Below are 23,673 nucleotides of genomic sequence, written 5' to 3' on the forward strand. Positions count from 1 at the left end.
TACATTTCTTGTGAAAGAAACATTTCTTATTCAACGGCGATTAAAATTATTTATATTAATGATGTCTCCGAAGTTCTACGAAGTTTTCACAGAAAAATAAGTTGTTAGAAATCGGCCGCTCTTTGCTGAGCTGTTCCGCGACGAAAACAATGTTGAGCAATGGCAATGTCGAATGGTATGCAGTACAGTCGACCCCCCTATAATTACGGTCCCTATAATTACGATTCCTATAAAACTACAAAAAAATATACATATTTTGGAAATGTTGAGTCGGATTAGTCTAGAATCGATTAATTTTATGGAAGAAAATCTTTCAAACAGCCGTAGTCCATAAACTTGACACGTGTCGGGTTGTGATTGGAAGGATTCTTAAGAAATCGGATTCCTAAAGAATGGAACGTATCTATATCTTATAGGGGGGTTGACTGTATATTAATATTTTATCAGCAACTTTAATCTCCATACCATATTTTCTGTAACAATTGCCCATCTAACTTGTATTGTGAGGCAAACTGCACCAGTTGACCTAAATGCTGGTAAATAAGTGTTGCTCAGTATTATCAAATAATTGACTATCAATATGATATTCTCCAAAATTAAAGTTGGAAAAATTAATACTGGTTAATATTGTTATCACTATCCAATATTACTGGTATTGGAAATTATCAAAATTTGCAAACTTATAAGGTAATTCAAGTACTTCACTGAAATTATGTTTTATGTATTTCTCACGATATTCCAATTTAACTAGTTTTAAGTTAATTGTTACAAAAATTTTACATCTTTTTTAAAATCATGCTTTCTTCCTTCTTACATCATCAACAATATTTTTTACTCCAATAATTACCCACCAAAAATATGGTATTTTCATTTTCTATTATAAAAGAATAAAGCAAGTACCATATGGATATAAAATATAAAAGTCAGTCTCTTTCAAATGGATCTTTCTTTGCATAAAATTGGTTTTTATAAATAAGTTAAAAACAAAACTCAACTGCTTATCAATGAAGCCAAAAATAAGAATTTATTGGGAACATTTTTAGACCATTTAGTCCATTTGACCAGCTTCAGCTAACTACGTCTAAGTAAAATTATTAATATTTCTACTGTGACTTGGACTAGATGTCACTGCTGAGCATCTGTTAGTTTTTATAAGATTTTGTATATTTAAGTAAAAAATCCGAATTCTTAGAATACTTTACCAGTTTTATATTTATTTTAAAACTACTTACATAGCAAATAACAACATATTCATAGACCAAAAATATCTACCAATAAACAAGCAAAAATAAAAGAAACAAAAACAAACATTTTCTTCCATGTTATTTCTTTCATTTTTGCTGGTTTATTGGTATTTACAACTAGTTGAGGTTATTTATATTATATTAATCTATACCAGTAGTTTCATAGAGATTGTATAGACCAAAAATATTTACATTGTAAAAGATGATAATATTACTCAGTAAATTGCTCTTTTTCCCAAAACATTACTGCCAGTACATATATATAGTGACTAAAAGTTTTGTTTTAGGAAAATGTAACAATAACTAAAAATCAATGCTTAATACAACTAATTATTTAGATTTTTTTTAATAAATGTACACATTTGTATTGTATAATCCATAATATTTTCCAAATTTTTATATCTCTGTTTGTACTTTCTTCCCTGCTTGCTCCTTGTGTCAGTTGCTAAATGGTTCTCTTATAATAACCAAATTTTTCATAATTTTCTTTGCAAACAGACCTGAAGCATATTTTAGGTATAGATTGAGAATGTTTGTCTTTGACATATTTAATTAAAATTCTTAATTGGTCCAATATAAAAGTTTTGAAGTGTTTGAACTATGCTTTTACCTTTCCTTTTCAAATTATCATCATAAAGTGCCTTCATACTTCATTTGTTGTCAAGAACATAGCAGAAACAGAATTACCAGACTGTACTGTCTGTTAATTGAAAGATAATTTCCATTCCATTTGATTTTTTTGTCAGTTCCAATTGGATCACAGCATTTATTGTGGGCCACTTTGTTTTGTCCATTCTTATCATACTAGTCATCAGACTTCTCTCTAAAACATATAGAATTTTTCTTACTGAGTAACTATTGACACTTCATATCAGCTATTGATACTTTTTATGCTGTCTGCAAGTACAATGTACTGATATGTTCTAGATGGAAAAGTAGATGTTATACTTAGTAGGTGTTATTTCTCGCTGTGTAAGCATTACCCCATGACGACCCACCATTGGCCAACAGTTCCATTTCCTGAACACTGGGAGTTTGGTCATGGGTTTGTGCTTCACCGGGACGGGCTGGTCCACAAAAGGATCCACAAAACGCTCCTTTGAAGTCAGAGTACAGAAGCATATAGCGGACATACATCATCAGAGAAGTACTTCCACCCTCACCACATATGCTGCTGACCCGGACATTATGGCGGCCTTCCACCAGGCGATATTTGTACACACTACGACACACACAGAACACCTTACGTGGCTTGAGGCCATTCAAATTTACAAATCGTCCCTCAATGACAACTGCATCAATTTTAAAGATAAGTTGGTTCTGTCGCCGGCATGGCAGGTGTTGATGGACTCAGAACTTTAAGGTCACAATATGTCAACTAGACAAACATACATGCATCTCATGTAACATCTTCTAATTGTTTCTCGAATTTCCTTTAACAGTTCACTCTGTCACATCAGTAATTCAGTTTCACACCTGAGGAAGAACTCACAGCAGTTCAAAAACATTTGTGGTGATCTTTATCATTTGTTTTTTTATATCACACGGTTATAGGTTCTAAAATGGTAGTATAAAATATCACAGAATATGAAAAGAAATGAAACAAATTTTATTTTTATATTAATCCTTAAATACTAACTTATATTACACTAAATGAATATTGTCAATATTGCTTGACAATATTCAATAATTTAGTATTCACCCTACTGGATATTTCAACCATTACATCTGTTATATTGCAATACCTTACGTCATCAATTGTAACACTAACAGAGACACATGGTCTATGAGACATTATAAATTTTCAAATGTCCGGTGGCCTCAGAGACCATGCATCTCTGGTTATGGGTTAATTTAGATCATGGGTTAATACTGATCACTTGCAGTGCCAACTGGAGACAGCTTTAGTATCCAAAGCTCTCTATAACTGAGTCAACTTATGTTTTTACCCTGGCATATGTATTAAATATATTTCTAATTATTAAATTTATCATAAAATGGCAGCTTAACCACCTCCCTGCAGCCAAATTGCTTTATATTTAATTATTAAATTAGCCTTGTTACAGCTTGATGATGAATAGTCTGACAGTTTGGTATTATGAAAATATTTTTCTTTCTTAAGATTAAAAATTAAGAAGGGCAAGATAAAAGTTTTATAATTATGATTATATTAATGTTAATTTATTATAAACCATAAATACATAAATCTAAATGTCTGTTTAGCCATCTTTCCATTGTGTATTTTTCCTTCACTATATCTTCATTTTTCAGTTAAACAAATTTATATTCAACTGCATACTAAACATACTAGTTTTTTGCTTTAACATTCTATCTTATATAAATATTAAATAAAAGCTTTTTCTAATTTTATATCATAAAATAATAATTAATAAAATTTAATTTTTCAAAATACATTGATTAATATATAGTATTTATCATATCTAAAGCGAGAAAACTATTCAATATCGTTACAAATTTTTTTTTATAATATTCGGTATGATACTATGTATCAGAACATTATAAGATAATGCAACATAGTATTAGAAAATTTCAAAAATATTACAGCATATCACATACCAAAATAATTACAACATTTCAGCTCTAATATCATTTTATGATAAAAAAAAGTTTTGTAGCATTTATGAATCTGGTTCTTTTAAAAAATTATCTTAATACTACCATAACACATATACATGTAATTTAATAATTTACTTTACTACACACATATGAGTAATAATTCAATTTTAATTCTAAAAATTTAATATTTCTTTTTAACTATGCTACTAACAGCCTATATTTTGTCTAGAATAAATAAAAGAAAAAGACACAGTAGAATTTGATTGCTTAGAAAATAAATTTTTGTACAGTTTATTATACATAACTTGTAAATGTGTATTTTTATAAACTTAAAAAAATTCAATAATTTAAATAAATTATATGTCATAAAATATTTCATCTCTTTAAATCAATGTAAGTATTAAGACGGTCAAAGAGTTTTGTCATGAAATATGACACATTAGAGACAGATAAGAATTCAATATATAGCAATATATTAATTAAGATTCCGACAACCCTATCATAATTTTTTTTAAATGCCACATGCTTTTTTATGTATGTTAATTTCTTAAAACCCATTGAGCTACTTCATGGAACAACAGAAATATAAAATTTAAATAAAACTTTGAACTTAAATAAATAACTTTTAAATATAATATATCAAAAGTTGACACCAAAGTTTACAGTTTTATGTTAAAAATATCATTTTTAAAGGATTAAACTCCTAAAATGTTATAGGTTTCCTACATGATCAGAGCAATAGTTTACAAACAGATCATCAAAAATTTCTTTTACATATAAATAATATCTACTTATCTTTATTAATAAACACTAAAACTTTTAATGAAAATTTCAATTTAACAAAATTAACACCATTTTCAGAATATACTGTAAGAAGAGTATTCTTTTATATACTTGTAAGTATAAAAAAAAAATTATTTCTTTTATCTACAAACTTAAAGATTAATAGTATAAAAACAAACATTAAAAGAAATTTTCTTAATTACTATTTAAAACTTTAGTTTAATTTATAAAATTACATAATCTGAGTTGTTGTTCCTCTTGTAGATTAGTTTTCAAAACCCAATAACATTAGGGGTATTTTTAATTTTTTACTCTGACCAATGGATTTCTATTGTATAAGATAAATACAGTGGGCGATCAGTTAACAACAGTTTGGTTAATGAGCAAATTGGATAACGAACACTTTCGTGAAAGATTTTTATGTTTGGACAATGAATACATGATCAGATAATGAACACCTCGCAGAACAAACACAAGAAGAAGAGACGTAAAATAATGAATACCAATGGTCTTCTCTTGTCTTCGGACAACAATTCAAAACTTTTTGGAGCACGGGAGATGTTGACATCGACGCTCAACCCAGTATATACTGATCGGATAGTATTCCTCCAAATTTTGAAACTCTCCCTTGTAATTCCAGCCTTTTACTTTTCTGACAGAAACAATTTTTTTATAGTATTTGTGAGACCATCGGGTGGGCACTTGCTAAGTTTTTGTCGGTTTTTATTTTCAAAAGGTGAGAGTATAATATCACAGATAGCGAGTGGGCAGATGTCTGATGTCTGTTGTTGCTGCGCAGTATGGCTTGAACAGGTCTACAGTAGGTCACAGTTCAACCTTATCTAAGAAAGATACTGTATTATCAAGAAGACTCAAGCAGCTTAAGAAGTAACGAAAATCACATCTGAGAAATAAAGAACATTGAAGAGCTCATAATGGAACTTGAAACTGATCTGACGACAGAAGAATGCCAAGAACTCTTGAATGAAGAACACCGAGAAACTCGGCTAGATATGTTTTCTTCTGAAAAAGAGAATTGCTGTCGATATCTGCTATTAAACATTTTTTTGAAGAAGTGGGATGATGTCAGAACAACGGTCTTAGAATGGCATCCAAACCAGGTTGAGGTTAATAGGCTTAGGTATTTCTATAATTACAATGCTATTAATTACTTCTGAAAAATCTTGAAGAAGAGAGAAAAGCAATCGACATTGGACAGATTCTTTAACCCCCACAAACAGAAAAAACATGACTAATAAAAATGTAAGACTGCATATAAATGTATTTTTACTATTACATATAACTAAATGTAATAAATAAAAAATTATAAAAATAAAATATCCACTTTTTTATTTTTCAGAGTCTCTAAACGAATTAATCAAATTCCCATAAAAACCTATGGTAAATCGATAATCAGTTAATGAACAATTCGGATAACAAACAAATTCTTGGAACAGATTATGTTTGTTAACTGATCATCCACTGTATACAATGGAATTTCATTGAATTTTAATTTATATAATATAAAATAGCATTTAATTTAAACAAATGTATTAAATTTATTTAAAACATTATACTTAGTAAAGCATTTAACAAATTGACTTAATGTGAAAAATATGATGGTTGCTTGATTAACCTGTACATTTGTAAACAAGAACTTTGATATTTTTCCAAAAATTATTTAGAAAAAAAAAACTACATATAATTAAGGTATTGAACCAGATAAACTTCTAATTTAATCTGCTTTTCTGATTTTTTTCATTAAAAACATAATGTTTCATAGCTAAATATCATAAATTAAAAGTAATTTAATCAACTCAGTTTGAAACTAAGAACTAAAACAAGTAGTAATTTTTAAAAATTAATTTTGAATCAATAAAAAATTCATGATTATTTTATTTTTATTATTAAAAAATCATCTGTATTTTCTTTAGAAACAGAATTTTGATTTTTTTTACTCCATGAAATGATTATTAGTGCATTTTATTTTTGCTAATTATAAATCTACTTAAAACCAAAAGCATTGAACCATTTAAATTTATTTCCAGTCTAATTAATAGCTGAATCACTTTATTAAAGCTAATTTGTTTTTTAGGTTTTATTGAGATTTTGAAGGAAATTTATCGCTGTAATGAATAATATATTTATTTATTTCAAATGATTATTATAAATTGTGACACTAACTAGGCTTTCATATTATTATAAGCTAGATAAGATAATGAGAAAATTTTTATCACTATTCAAGAACAATAATTTAATAAAATTAAATATTAATAAAATGAACATTACTTAAAAACATTATCTGATATAATTTATTATGATTTTTATAATTTTTTGAAACTTTTAGTAATCTTTAAAATATGCTGCTTAATTTATATTTAATCATACAAATTAGATTACTAACTAGATTCTATCAAATAAGCTGAGTGTAGCCAGAGCTCAGAATTTTGACATTCAGCTCATCTCTCAGATGGAGACCAGAAGTGGAGCTCACAACTCAGCTCTGGTCCACATTTCAAGTTTTTATAATTTGAGATTGTCTCAGTTCCGCCCACTTCAAATTATTGGAACTATACTGTGTTTTACTATAAAGTATTATTATTTATATTATTTAAAAATGTTACTCTTTATTACTTTTGATAATTTTCTAAATCTAAAAATTGTTTATAGTTAAATTGCTTAATACTCAAATATTTTTTAATTAAATGCTCTTGTTTTAATAACAGATAAATGAAGACATATCCAATATACTGTATATCCATTATTATTACAGATGCAATTTAATTTCAAAAATGGACTTTGCTACAACATTCTTGCTCAGCTCTCAGCTCCAGTCCAAATTCATAGATCAGCTTGTTGCTTGCCCATCAAAACCTCAGCTCAGCTATTTGGAAATGCTCAGCTAAACTTTGCTGAATTTTATTACTAAATATTATAATAATAATTCTTCTTAATAACTACCGTATATCATAGTTACCATTAACTAAATTAAGTAAAAGACTACATTAATATATAACAATAACAAAAACTTAAAAGAATACTGTATATTCATAAAACTGAACATTATATAAATTTATTATATTCAATAAAAATGTTGAAACATTAATTTCAACTATTGTTAAAACAGAACTGACTCATCAAGATATTAAATTTGATCCTTATAAATTATTACTTTTCCACTCCTGACTGTCATAACAAACTGTACATTGGCTTTTGTCCTGTTTTGCATGATTCATCAATAATATGGAAATTACTCAAATATTGAAGTTATAATACTCAAATATTAAATTGTGTTTATTTTGAGGTTTGAAAAGTTCACAGTGAAAAACAATTTATTTCCTGATATAAAAGCTGATTTTAAATACAAATAGCAATTCAACTACCTACAATTTGACCTGTTTACACAAATCAATTATTATAAACATCTTAAGATAAAAATGTGTCATTAAAATCTCAACAAAATTATTACACAACTCAATACTTATAATAATAGGAAAAAATTAATTATACAAGAACAAAATTCCTGTAGAAAATTCTTATATAATTAATTTCTCTAAGAAAACATTATTTTTAAATTCACAATAAGGTTGTTATAAGTTTTAAAAATCTATTAATTTTGAAACTTCTACATATATTTCTTTTAAATGAAAAAAACAAATTATTATATCATATTTAAATATTATATTAATTGCAATAATAAAAATGATACAATATTAGATTTATGAAAGGACTTCTCTTAACTAGATCTATTTGAAAAGTTTTTCATTTTCACAATAGTTAAATGATTCATAATAATAATAAAGTTATTATATGAAACATTTAACTATTGCGTAATTATGCAGTGGCATGTCATCCATGGAAACTGTGGAAGCACTGCTTTCCATGTATTTTCTAATATATAAATACATATTGTGCAATTATTTTCATATTTTAACCTACTTTGAATTAATTAAAATTAATATTTTATTATAACCACATTATGTATCTTATTACAAATTTCTATACTACATGTGAAAAAAAATGATAAGATTGCTATTGTATATTCAAATATAAATTTGTATATGCATATTCCCAATGGACGTGCAATATTGTTGAATACAAAATAGCTTCCAGGGCAAAAATATTTGAATCATGTAAAGCAGCCAGATTATACACATTCGCATATGTGCACTTTACAGAGCACCATCATGCAGTTTAGCTCGTGGATGTTATACACCAAAATATTGTATAATGCTTCTAATGATTCTATCCAGGGCTGGCACAGGTTCCCTATCAAATGTCACCGCATGCCACTGTAATTATGTATAGTTACATAATAAATATTTATGTTTAAAAAGACTATTTTAATTGTAAAAATGTTATCTTATAAAAATAAATATTTCAAATTTTTGATTCTTTAAATAATTTATTTCATCAGTGACAATATTTTTACACTAAGTAATTTCACTTTATTTTTCTTTAAAAGTTTAAATAATGAAATTTCAACTATAAAAAGAGTCACAAATAATTTTATAAATTACTTTAATGTTGAAAGTATTAATTAACATTAGAGAACAGTAGTTTCTAACTGTTTAATTATTGAAATAGAAATTAAACTTCTCACTTAATGAAAATTTGAAAATGTTTTACAAACAAGAATGAAAAATATTGTAATATAGAATAAACTTCAATTAACTCATAATAATAAACATATTAAAATAAGGTTTATAAAAATATATATCTCTTCTAACATGGATAGAAACAATTTCTAACTCTACTATTGATCTATTTAAAAAGAAATTAGGAATAAATCAATTTTAAATACACTGACTGTATGTCTCAGTTTGAATGGAACAGTACTGTTTTTTATCTTTCCTGTCATTTTAGTAAAATTTTCACTTTTGTCCCATTTTTTTGAAAATAAAAAATCTTAGCTCTCTAGTTTGTATATTGTATTTTGAACTTGTGATTCATTAGAAAATATTTATTCTACATTGATAAGGATTACAAATTTGAATGGATACTACTTAGGAAGAAATAGTATGAAATATAGCTTACAGAATAGTTTCAATAAAACTAAAGGACATTACACACACAGAAACAGATTCAATTTGACAATTTGATCAATGGACACTAATAAAGACAATAATAACTAAACATGTGAAAAAATTGAAAGAAAAAAATCAATGTAGCTGACAGATGGGGGAAAATATTTAATGAAATTCACAAAAAGGATCTTGAATTCAAACCTTTCAATAATTTTATAAATTACTTTAATGTTGAAAGTATTAATTAACATTAGAGAACAGTAGTTTCTAACTGTTTAATTATTGAAATAGAAATTAAACTTCTCACTTAATGAAAATTTGAAAATGTTTTACAAACAAGAATGAAAAATATTGTAATATAGAATAAACTTCAATTAACTCATAATAATAAACATATTAAAATAAGGTTTATAAAAATATATATCTCTTCTAACATGGATAGAAACAATTTCTAACTCTACTATTGATCTATTTAAAAAGAAATTAGGAATAAATCAATTTTAAATACACTGACTGTATGTCTCAGTTTGAATGGAACAGTACTGTTTTTTATCTTTCCTGTCATTTTAGTAAAATTTTCACTTTTGTCCCATTTTTTTGAAAATAAAAAATCTTAGCTCTCTAGTTTGTATATTGTATTTTGAACTTGTGATTCATTAGAAAATATTTATTCTACATTGATAAGGATTACAAATTTGAATGGATACTACTTAGGAAGAAATAGTATGAAATATAGCTTACAGAATAGTTTCAATAAAACTAAAGGACATTACACACACAGAAACAGATTCAATTTGACAATTTGATCAATGGACACTAATAAAGACAATAATAACTAAACATGTGAAAAAATTGAAAGAAAAAAATCAATGTAGCTGACAGATGGGGGAAAATATTTAATGAAATTCACAAAAAGGATCTTGAATTCAAACCTTTCAATAATTTTATAAATCAGTCATTTGTTTGTTAGGAACTAAAACTTCCATAGAAAGAATATTTTTACTCATGAATTCCTGTGGCCAAAAGAAAAGTTGAAATTAAATATTGAAGGCATGAAAATGATGTTAATTATAAAGCAAAACTGCAACTCACAATAAGACATGTTTAATGATAAAATTGCAAGTGACCAGAACTTAAACAAAATAAATTAATACATTCATCTGAAAAATATGTTCTATTTGACTCTAGGAAACTTTCTATATCAACCTAACTATTAATATTACTTTTTCATTATTAGCTTTTTGAAAATAAAATCTTTTAGAAAATTTACATATTGTTTTTATGCAACTAAAATCGATATCAATAGTAATGTAATAACAAATTGTTAATAATGTCCAACTATATTTCATAACAAAATTTAATAAGAGGACCTGTATTTATCAGCTGCAGATCTTCTGTACCATTTTGGTATCAAGAAATAATGTTAACCTAATTTTAAACACTTTAATTTTATTTTATATCACTCTTATTTGATATCTCAATTTATGTTAAGAGAATAAAAATAAATGTAACTGTAAATAACTTTAATATTTCAGCTATTATTCTTTCACTTATCATATTGCTACCTTTACAATAATAATAATAATAATAATGAAAGTAATAATAATAAATACTTAATTAAAATTCATTTTAATTCATTTCTACATTGAAAACAATGTTACATTTCAAACTATAAAATTGTTATAAATTGAAAAATTCAAAGAATTGATTTTGGCAATATATATGTTTACTTAACTTCTATTATTTATTAATATTGCATTTTTTTTATCAAAATAATCTAACAATAAGAATTTAAAATAACGATACAGAGTATATTCTATGTAGATTTATGTATTCAAAGGATTCATATTCTAAATATGATAGTAAAATTTAAAATATACATTTATTTACAACAAAACTTACAATTAAAGGCTAGGTACAAAGAAAATAGATAGATTATAGAGATATACACATATATACATTATAGAAGTCTTAACAATTTCTTTTATATCTGTCAAAGCATGGTGAAAACAGGCAACGCTTCAAGCTAAAATTTAAAAAAATTGCTAGTCCTAAAAAATATTAAAGTTATTTTTTCTATATAAATTCTACTACTCTGTTATGAAAGAATTCCAAAATGGTAATTTAAATAAATTTATGCAAAATAATTAAAATGATAAAAACTCTGCATCATATTATTATTATTATTATCATTATTTAAAAAAACCTTTTCAAATAGAGTAAAAAATTTGTCTACTTGAACTTGTTTTTAACATTATGAATATAAAAATTACTATGATTTTTTTAAATATTAATTTTTTATTCATAACATACTAAAACTGATATTATATTGCAGACATATATTTAAATATGAAACACTATATAATGTAATATAAACTTTATTATTATTTTAAAAGCTGTAAAATCAAAACTAATAAACACAATCAATAGTATTGAGAATATCAAATACACAAAAACAATTTATGATTTTAGCATTAACAAAACAGAAAATTATGAGAATAATAACCTAATTATCACATTTAAAATATATTTACTAGCCTATTGAATAAATTTAACAGTTATTGGTTTTATATTTGACTATGATCTTTCATATCATTGATCTTATTTTGAACAGACTGGTTAAATATATAATCACAATAATAAAATATTTACTTTTAAAATTTGTAACATTATTTATATTTTGTCAAGAATAATTTTTAATTTTATAAAATCATCATCAAAACATTATAAAATATATAAATGATTCTTTTCAAATAAAATAACATTAAACTTTTAAAAAATCTATCTAATTTTATGACATATTTATGATTCTAAAAATAAGTTCAACTAGACAAAAATTTTTAAAAGTAGAGTGCATTTTAATTTATTATGCTAAAACATTCTCGGCCATCATTCATTTATAGGCTAAGAACATACGGAGAGATGATTGAATCTGATAGAATATAATATCAATCAAAACTAAAACATTAATGTTTATATCTATAAAGAAGGTATAACGGAAAATCACTTAGAATATTAAACTAGCTTTAGTAATCATATATATTCAGGATAACATCAATATCAATTTACTTTACTCATTTTAAATCAGCTGTATATTATAACTAAAGTCATTAATTTTATTATTTACACATAACTAAACAAACTGAAAAATAATATATTTAAGACATCATATTAAAAATTGAATATAATTTTCCATTAACTAAATTACACAATTTATTATATACAAATACATTTACTGTTTTTAAAATTAATACTTTTTGTTTGAAACTTTAGCTTTTACAATACAGTGTTTAATTAACAATTAATACATTTCAAACTCCTGTATTAAGAACAATCAAATGAATAAAAAAAACCAAGGTAATTCTAATCCCACAAAAAGATAAAAAAACAATTAATAAAACATAATACATTTTAATATTCAAAAACAAATTGAATAAGCTTGAAAAAAATTCTCTAAAATTTTCTTATATCCTTTTATCATTTAATTAACATCACTAGATCTACACATACATTTTAATTTAGTGATAAAAAAATTGCAGGGTTATCATAATTCAATTTTCATTCCAGTGAACTTTGATATTTGCTTAATGACTATATATTGTACACAAACATTGAAGGATTATACATGAAGTTCCTTTGTAAATGTATTAAATTATCTACTAGCAAGTCTGTTTTAAAAAAAAATGAATTTTTTTTGTTATGTGGTATAAAATACAGGTACTATTTGATGTATCGAAAGTTTAACTCTACGAAAATCCATTTTACCGAATAACAATCAAACTCTCTCACATACGGAAGTATATTTAATAAACTAAGGATACATTAGCAATAACCGCGTCGACTAAGATTGCCAGAAAGGGGAGGATAGATAATCTTCTATGCCATTTATATACAAGATAGTGGAAGTCTATCTGGCCAAACAGGCTACACGACATGGCCTAAGGCACGGCTTCAGTCGAATGGTTGGCTGACAAGTTCGCTGACCCGACCCCGACTGCCTACCATTGCATGCTACAGTAACTACACCGTAGTCTTATTGTCACCTTCCTGATTCCTATCCATTCAAAGCTAGTGGGAGAAATTAACTCGTGCTATTGATATTATTAACAATATATATATATATATATATGTAAAATAAAAAACTGTTTAAGATCTTGTAATCTGTGTTGTATTAATGTTTGTTAGGAATCAATAGACCATAACTTGGGTAATATCCAAACCCATATGAGGACGATAACATCAATAAAAACGAATCCACATATCTGCGAATTAAATGAGAAAGGTAGAAATAAATGGTTTATTGAAATCTTTTATGAAGTATAAATAATCATATATATATCAATTTCGATGGCAACTAAAGAAACTGTTAACATTTTATCTGTAAATATAATTTTATTTTTACTTATTAATATAATAAGATCTGCGAGTTCTTTCACGCTTGGCCAATAACTCGAGACAAGTCGGAAAAGAAACTGAATTTAAAATCGCTTCACTACCCTTCCAGTTAGGATTTCTTATAAAGAAATGACAAATATTCGCAAATATTCGTTGAGTATTAACGTTAAAAAATTCGGCAAAAAAAAAAATTAGGAGAGAAGAAAACTTTGCCCTTTGTTTCACCATGACGTCACTGTCTGCCCAGTATATCCGTTGCTAATGGTTACTCAGCCAATAACTTTTCCAAGAACGATGTCCTAAATCAGTCGATAAATAATCAAAAGCGATGTTTTGATATCCATTATTACCGAGAATATTTTCTTTTTTTTTAAATAAATTATGGGAGTTTTGACAAATAGCGCCAATTTGCACGAGATGTCTCCAGCCGGCCAGCGCGTGTTAAGAATCAACAGTAGTAGACAAGACGACTCTTCGCTTCCTGTTGGCGAATGGGCATAAATAAATGGGTTTATCATTCGTCTCGACCGCCCGACATAAAAATGTATTTATAGCAGTCGAAAGAAATACGATCTGAGACAGAAGAGAAAACGTTACAAAGAAAAAATATTCGCCGAATTGAGTTAAAGTTCTCGACATCTTTTTATTTACATACGAGCGAGAGAAGATGTCTCTCTCGAATTTACGAAATGTCAATTTTGTCTACAACCAGTCTTTGTAAATTACAGAAGTCTTTTTTTTTTTTTAAAGAGATTCATTTTTAATCGATAACAAATCGTAAAAATAAAAAAAAAAAAGTCGGCTTAATTAAACAGGGAGGATGTTTTCCACGATGAAAACTGGCTGAAACATCTCTGTCTGTGGAGGCGATACAAAAACTGTCATTAGTGTAGTGTGTATGAAAAAGTGGACATTAAATATCAATTTATTTCTGTTGGAATTTGGGGGAGAATTATGTGACGTGACTGCCGAAGTTCCCATCGTATGACCTCCAAGGAAGTAAATGGCATGCCCTTGAAAGGAGCACACGGTCCGTGGGTCTGGTACCAGATACACCCTCGCTCTCGTCTCGCGCACGCACATCCTGCATCCGGGAAGCGGTAGCGTATTTCCTGTCTCGTTTTCAACCAGCTGTGCCGAAAAGCGAAACAAAAACCTCACACACACAAAAAAAAAAAAAAAATTCAGTCAAAAGTTTCTTCCCGGCAAAAGCGCTTCACTGAGTGGAAACCTTTAATATGCAGGAAGTTTCGAAGCAGTTTTATAAATGAAAGTTTCGAAAGAAAGTTCAACCAGTTTCGGTACCTTTCGTAGACTGTGCGGTGAACGGGGGAAAGAAAAAAAAAATAGCCTTATTCGATTTCGATATTGAAAAACTACTAAAAGAAAAATAATTAGATACGAAGTGGTTTGATTGATGTGTCACGTAACGAATTTAAATCTGTATCGATCTTCAAAAACTCATCTCCTTCATTATAAATAACATTGTTTATAGAGAAATTCTAGTCTCGCGACGGGTTCATTATGAACATGAAATATTTACAAGGTAACCTTAAATAATTATCCAGTTTTCAATATATTCTGACACGAAATGGCCTAAAATCTTGATTGCTGCTTTTAAATCTCTCTCTTGCCTAAATGACCCTTATATCTTCTTTTTAATAAAGAAGATAATACGATGCTTCTTTAATGCTATCTAATCAGAAGGAGGAGAAAAAAAATGATACGGTTTTGAAAGATCGGAAAGAATTATACACATTTTTAAAGTATGAAAAATTGTTTAGAAGAAACTGTATAACAGTCGACCCCCTATAACACTGTTGATAATTCCGTTTTATATGAATTCCATGTTGTACTAGTCACTTAGATTTTACAAATACGTGTGCCGGGCTATGAACGGCTTACGTATTTGTAAAATCTAAGTGACTCTTACAACATGGAATTCATATAAAACGGAATTATCAACAGTGTTATAGGGGGGTCGACTTGTACTTCCTAAGGCATAGACAGTATCAAAGAAAATCCATAAAATTATTTATATAAAGAGAAGAAAAATTACAGTATACTGTACACAGATATACTTTAAGAACATTAATTTCTATTTCATTTCGATTTTATCGTTAATAGCTATATATAAAAATTTTACACATAATTATCTTAGTGATAAAGAAGCTATAAAACGATTTTAATAACTATAATAAACGATAATATTCACGAATGTATATTTTTAGTTAGCTCAATAAATAATATATATAATATCGGTGAAATTAAGTGGATTTTATATTACTATAAAAGAGAAGTTTGCAAAATACATAACGAAAAAGTGAATTGACAAAAGTGAGATAATTGAAATCCTTACATCATTCGCAGTATTATAGTGACCCATAACAAAATCGAAGTTATATCCACCTAACTCACACGTAGGTGCGGACAATAGAGCTACAGAGGAATGTGCCAGGGAGGCAACCGTTTCAAAGAGGAGGAGGAGGAGGGGGGGCCATGTGGCCTCTAGGAATAGCAGAACGGTTGAATAGAATGGTATTCGGGGAATAAGAAATGCGGGCGTCTTTTTTTACAATAGGTTCCACTTTATGACCACAGTCGAAAATTCACAAACAGTTTTTTACTCCTGAATTATGCTCTGTCATCAATAGTAATGCTTTATAAAAACTGGGAAACTTCTCAGATATCAGTAATTAATTCCATAAACAATCCTAGCCGCTTTCGTTCTTCCGTTATAATGATACTGGTCCTACCAGTTAATAGATAAAATTTCGAAAAGAAAAGTAATTGGGAGCAACTCATCAACATTTCGAGAGCGAAATTCAAAAAGGATGAAAATTTTCTTTTCTAATTTTATTCTCTAATTAAAAATGTATAAATTCATTTTTATAATTAATTATTTAATATTATATATATTTTTTTATTATACAGTTTATCTATTTATTTCCAATTTTGGAAACATAAGATTGTGATCCGATAAAACATTTGCAGTTGATAGATTTAATAAATGAAGTAACAGACGTCGGAGACTGTAGATTAATACTAGTAGCAAGATTAAGTAAAAGATTCTTTACGAAAGAAGAAACTGTTGGAAGAAAAGCATTCCTAAGAGGATTAAAACCGATTCATCCGTGTGAACTGCGTGTATGAATAGCACCACTTGTGGTGCTTCTTGGTACTGACTTCCTATAAAAGACTGCGAATCCACAAAGAACTGCTTTAAGAATACATCTAGGAAAGATCTATAAGGTCACAATTCGAAAATTTAAATTTCAAAATCGGAAACAGGGCTGTTACCGATAAAAATACTCCAAATCGTTCGAGGGCATCTATTCAAACTAGAATAACAACAGTTTTACGATGCCTAATAGCAGTTTCGAGCAGCGAATTTGATCCGCGTTAAAAGCATCGAATTGTTATTAAGCTATTGTTTATTTAGGCAATAGATTATCTTGCATACAAAATTCATCTTCAACTCGAGTAAAAGTAATCGTCGAGTTACTATTTAGCATTAGAATTAGGAAGGACTATTCATTGATGAATGCACGGTTCGCCTTTTATCACGAATATGACCAACTAATCACGTTCTCTAACACAATTAGGTCTATCCACTTATAAAATCCAACCGCATATCTCTATTCATATTGTCACTCTTGATCACGATTAGAATTTTAATAGAAATGAATTAAAATTCGGACCTAATATACTTAACTTAATAATGTATAGCAGATCTACAACAATTTGATCAATATCCCTTCCGAGTCATCAATATCAATCCGATACAATAACCCGATAAGCGCTTTATGAGAAAATTATTCCAACCGGGAATACTTCTTTTCTTTGTACTCATGAACAAATCATTTCCGTAGTAGAAAGGAAATACTTATAGCCATAATAAACATCTGCATCTCGGTACTGAGAACACCTGTCCCAAAATAAATTCTTCGAGTTAAAAAGATTTTGGAGTTACATCTCGCATAGTAATTTTCAATCGTTTTTATTATCTATGACTTCATCGCCTTATCCAACTTGTACCTTGGAAATATACTAGGAGAACCGCTTTAGAACAGGCTAATGACCCGAACTTTGTGACGTAAGAGCAAAGCGGAACTGACAGATGGCATCCAACTTCATGTGCCACTGAATTTAAGCAGCAAAGACAGATGATAGCTCTGCCAACGTACCAGATGCTCTTTTTATCTGCTAGATTAATTGGTAACTCGCTTGTTAAATATGGAAGTATTTTTTTGCGAGGTCGTTATATCCCATTCCAGTTAAAATTTTAAGGCTAAAAAGCTCTTGTAGGAACTACTGTATACCTTCGAGTCCGATCAACCCAACTACTTTCCCGAACCGAGTGGATTATCGGTCGAGATGAACTAGAAAGATCGTATTTAGAAACGACATCCGGGTTTATAAACTCGGCACAATTGGATCTGGTTGCTCGAGACCTAGACCAATATCAATTACTTATAGGTATTTTTCCGACGTATTGTTTTGTACAGCCGATAAAAAGCGGAAACACTTTTACGAAGAGTTAAAGGTACTAAAATATCGGGTCTAGTGCACTTTCCGCATAATTTGTGCTCGTGAGTGGATATTGTGTACTGTCGGGCAGCTAACCTCATCCAAGTTGAAAAAAACCAGCACCGAATCATCTAACAAAACAGGACTAACCAGTCCCTCGGACGATTCGCGACATTTCCACTTCTGACTTCACCGTCGGTTGGAGAACTAAACTAGGCCAAGTATTACTCCCCCCCCCTTTTACTGGTAATTTCGACCCTAACATATATTTTTCGTCCGCTCGTTAGAATCGAATGAAAGGATACAATAGCCACAAGAGAATATAAAGAAACATTCGCGACTTAATGGAAAATTAAATTACTTAATTTCGACTTTTTTTTTCCATCGTGGATAATCCGTAAAATGAAAAAGAATTAATGGTAGCAAGTAGGCCATTTTTTTTTTCTTTTGCGTAATTGTCCGGAGAGTTTAAAATCCTCACGAAGGTAAACTCTAATGGAAAACAAAAAAGTACATTCGCACTAATACCGTACATTTGACTAAATTCAAGGTAAAAACCAGTTTAAAAAGTGTCCTTCGTAAACAAGCTATAACCCAGATTCGTCTGTTCCTGTTCTGTGTACTGTGGGTCAGAAATATGTTAGGGAGCTGGTTGATCATCTTCCGGGGAAGGATCGTTCCTTCGCACAATAGATAATCCAGTACCATTAAAACAGATTTGTGGCACGACTGCTAACCTCTGGGCGGCGAAAATGTAGGTTAGCATCGACCACGTTCGACGGAATAGAATTCGATCGCCCCCAATCGAAATCGGTTTAAAGTAAATTGCATTCCCGACATACAAAAAAAAAAAAAGAAGCGATTCCATATCCGTAGCGTTTATGAATGTGAACCGATGGCTATAAAAAGTCTGTATCATCCTCCAAGATCAAGTCTTACAAAGAAAATGATTAATTGCGATCGTGGAGAAAACTTTTATGAATCAGAAAATGATATACCTATCATATCTATAGTTACTATATATATAAATAAAAAGTAAGAGAGATTTTTAATAAGAAATAAAATTCCATTTCTCTCGTCCGGAAATTCATTCTAAAGTTACGACATAAATCCTTGTTTTATACTGTATTTGACGCACGTAATTTTAAGTTTGTCAACGGATCATTTAAATAACATCTTGTAGGAATGTGTGTGCCTTCCGGAAACTCATCCAGCACCTGTTGGACACTCATACTCGGTATTTATGTCGGGGTAAATGAACATTCGCACACCGGTTTCGATAGATATCTGGCAAGATCGGGAATGCCAACTCACAATAGTTAGTCAAGGACGAATGGCAATCTGTAAAAATGAAACATTTTCCAGAACAGAGCCCTTTATTACGTTGGAAAGCATCCAAAGAGTGCACCTCGCCTCTCATACATAAATGGATATATATACAGACACTTTCCGATACATAATGGATGTTCACTATTAAATTCCCACTATCAAACGAATCCAAATCGCGCGCCATTCCCTTACTGCTCCATATAAATTAGATGCACACTAAGTTGTTTGCCAACAAAAGGTCTCCCGCATTAATGTTTCGGATCTTTGCAACTAACCGGCATAAAACTATGATAAAATAAGTATCACGTTTACTTTCCGACAGAAAAAAAAGAACCCTTCAATATATAATCATCCTTCAGTAATAACGACAAATCGAATCTTTTTGAAAGGATATACAAAACAAGACGTTCGAGTATGTAAATTAGATCAGCTGAGCAAAGAGCATTTTTGTGCAAGAAAGTTTTCCTTCTACAGCATCTGGAAGCGACTACTTAATTCACAAAAAGAATTAATTAAGAATAAATACAAAAACAATTTATTCTTACTGATGTCCTTCCTCATCGATTCCTTAATTCTAAATTAAATTCTTGGGAAAATAAATATTTTCGAAGAATCTAAAACGTCTTCGAAACAAGAATAATTTATAAATCTACTCGGTATAATTAGATATAGATATAATAGAATTGGGTTTCTCCGAGCAGTATCGGTTTCTTCTTCACGGGAGCTTTGAGTTTCTCCATAGAAAAAGAAAACAAAATAACTGTAGCGCGCATAACATCAAAGTCTATCTTGGTATTCCGGAATAACCTTGGTTGGAAAGGTCATCTTTTGATAGAAGGTCAATCAATACGCTTCATCCATCGAAACACACCTCCACAGTCGTGAGGAATATCTTCCATAAAATTTCGTCCAAGGTCAAACATCCAATGGAAAATGGAGCCAACCTTTACATTCTTTTTATTTAAAAGCGATTATATACGAGATGATGATCTTAACCATAAACCGAACTTCCTTTCGCGGCCTCTCGCTACTCATACGCTAATTAAGAACTAATGAAAATTTAATTATGAAACCTGATGCGATATTTAAAAGGACCATGCGATTTCAGCCACGTCGGGTAATATCTACACATTCATTAAAAGTATCGTAATTAAAGTTTGTTGTTGGAAGTTTTGAAACGATGAGAGAAAGAACGGTTAAAATTGCAATTTTGTAGGAGGCGAAAAGTAAAGTAATGGCAAAGTATCGAGCTTATCAAACAAATTGGTCGTACGATTATCTGATGGGTTGCGACGATTCCGGAACGAGGAAAGTATACAGATGGTACGGAAAGAGAATGATGCATTAAGTTTTGCGCCATTAATAATTAAATCTACAATTTCAGGGAGGGATAGAAAATTTTTCAGATTGGGTGGGGATGCGAGAAAATCGATGGAATGAGTCATGGGCCACCATCACCATCCGCGCGACCGATGGGATGAAGCAGATGAAAACGGAGTTATGACGGAGGAGGGAGAACCGCCAGAGCCATAAAGGGAAATAACAACAGTGATAATTGCAGGAATTCCTTCACAACTTTCCTGACTTTCGGCATAGAATAACAGCGGAATCGAATATACTGTTGTATTTTTATAGACGACAGGAAGTAAGGTTTCAAGGACGCCTCCATCACCAAACGGGAATGACGCGATCCACCGGTATTTCGTAACAAGGGAGTTTTAAATGGAGGAGACAGAAATTGTTGATTTTCTCGGGCCAAACCGTAACGGTTCTCAGTTCAAAAAGCGAACTGAATTAGAAGATAATTGTCGAGATGTAGGTCAAAACGCCACTCCGGATGGATGGATGGCAAGCGCAATCGTGTCACACTATACAGTCAAGTAGGCCTAAACAGCAGGAAAACGCGGTTGTTACGACTACATTACTCGCTCGAACGATTCGACAGACTTTTCTGAAATGAAGACAGAAAGAAAATTAGGAAGAACGCACTTACCTATCATGAGCAGAGACACGGTGAGATGTTCTCTTCCCGTAGCCTTCAGAGCACCCAACACAGTACCGACTATAGCACAACATAATCCAACGAAGGCAATCATGACGATAAACCACCTTATGCTCACCGTTTGCGTCACCATGACACCACAGCAATGTTTAGGTTCCTCCGATTCGGAGGCTGCATGGTTACTGAAGGCCGTCGTCCGACCGGACGAACGCAATCGGTCCCTGGGAGGAAAGGGTCTGAATCCACCCCTCCTCATGGACCTCCTGGGTGGAGAGTGAGGGCAGGCGGGTAATACCGTGCCCGGCGTCCCACACATGGGGGCTACCGTCGGAGGAGGCGGAGGAGGATGAGAAGGAGGCGGAAGTCTCCTACCACCTCTGTCTGTCAGGGGCGGTAGGGTAGAATAAGGTGGAGGCATGTGCGAATTGAGGATATCTGGCAAGATATCCGTATTGGAGGGGCCACTATCTACGCTGGTGTAGCCATCAGAGTTAGGGGTCCTCCTTTCGTTACCATGACGACCGCTCGGGTTCAACCACTCCCGATTACACCTATCTGTCGACGGAGCGGGATTAGGGGTCTCGCTGTGCCTGGTCCTTCCCATGCTATCGCAGGTGATGGTGCCTCGGGCCATCCCACCGTACAAGTCGTGACTCGCACTTAACACATTCTCCACTAAACCTTCGGTACCACCACACCTAGCAACAGTGGAACGGCCGTTTCGTCGGACATCCTGCTCGACGCTCACTGTAGACGAACTTGGATCGCAGGCTGTGGGCACGGGATCGACAATCACACCATCAGCACCGACTACACTCTTGTCGACGGCATCTGTCGACCTACCCGTAACACGACGTCGTTTCAAGCGCACTGGCTTGCCTCTGCTGAAACATCCACTGGCACGGAGCTTGCCGACTGCAGGCGCGAGCGGGGTAGGACTGCCAGCTGGCGACGATGAAACGTGGCACTGGACTGGGCTACACTTTGTATCCGACACGGTGGCGGCCGTACGATGACCGATGGACACACTTTCGACCTCTTCTACATCAAAGGCATCGTTGTCGAAGCCGCTGCAACAACACTCGAACGTCGTACCTGCCAACTCGACGTTCTCCGTCTGTCTTCTGGCCTCGATCTGATTGGCTGGACCGCGAGCTGCCTGCTGCAGTGACGACACCACCTGGTGGCCAACATGGTCGGCGGGGGAACCCGGATCGCAATTCTTCATGGCGTTATCTGTTCAAACAAACAACAGTTAGTCTTATTCCACTAGTTTTTCTAATCGTATTTTTTATATTATTTACGAACGATAGCCATCGCCTTACTTACTAAACGTCTTACTACAATTATACCAATCTATCGTATCTTATCAATTAACTCTCCCGTTTCGGACGTTTGTGAAAAGGGGGGAAGAAAACAATTATGAGGGAGAGAAGACGGAATTAAAAAATATATTTTCGGTAGAAGGATTCTCCATCGCCAAATTAAGCGTCTCGTAGAGAAAATTCAATCAATCCGTCCAACCATCCACTCGTTTCTGAATTATTTTACTTGGTTTTGAGCAGTTAAAGAAAATCGATGCTCGTTTGGCTCCGGAAGAAACTCGTGTTTCGCGTTATCGCGGACACACTCGAAATTTTCGCCTCAAAAAATTACTGTTTTTATCAAATAGAATATTAGGCGGAGCGAGTTTGACTCTACTTTAATTATTCGATTAACCGACCACGAAAAAAAAAAAAATTCAGAAAAGAGTGGATAAACAAGGAAGACAAGCGGGTATCATTCG

At 30.9% G+C, this 23,673-nt stretch overlaps 1 protein-coding gene across 2 annotated transcripts in view; it reads right to left on the minus strand.

Moving 5' to 3' along the window:
• The window catches only part of LOC111627659 (mucin-6-like), a 134,756-nt gene that overhangs the window by 65,929 nt on the left and 45,154 nt on the right, over positions 1 to 23,673 (minus strand). For both annotated transcript variants that reach the window (XM_023371258.1, XM_023371259.1), the window contains exon 2: positions 21,879 to 23,123. In XM_023371258.1, coding sequence (XP_023227026.1) covers positions 21,879 to 23,123 — 1,245 coding nt within the window. The remainder of the gene's footprint in view (positions 1 to 21,878; positions 23,124 to 23,673) is intronic.

Source organism: Centruroides sculpturatus, unplaced genomic scaffold (assembly GCF_000671375.1).
Source record: "Centruroides sculpturatus isolate CEXI.00-Female unplaced genomic scaffold, Cexi_2.0 scaffold255, whole genome shotgun sequence".
NCBI lineage: Eukaryota > Metazoa > Arthropoda > Arachnida > Scorpiones > Buthidae > Centruroides > Centruroides sculpturatus.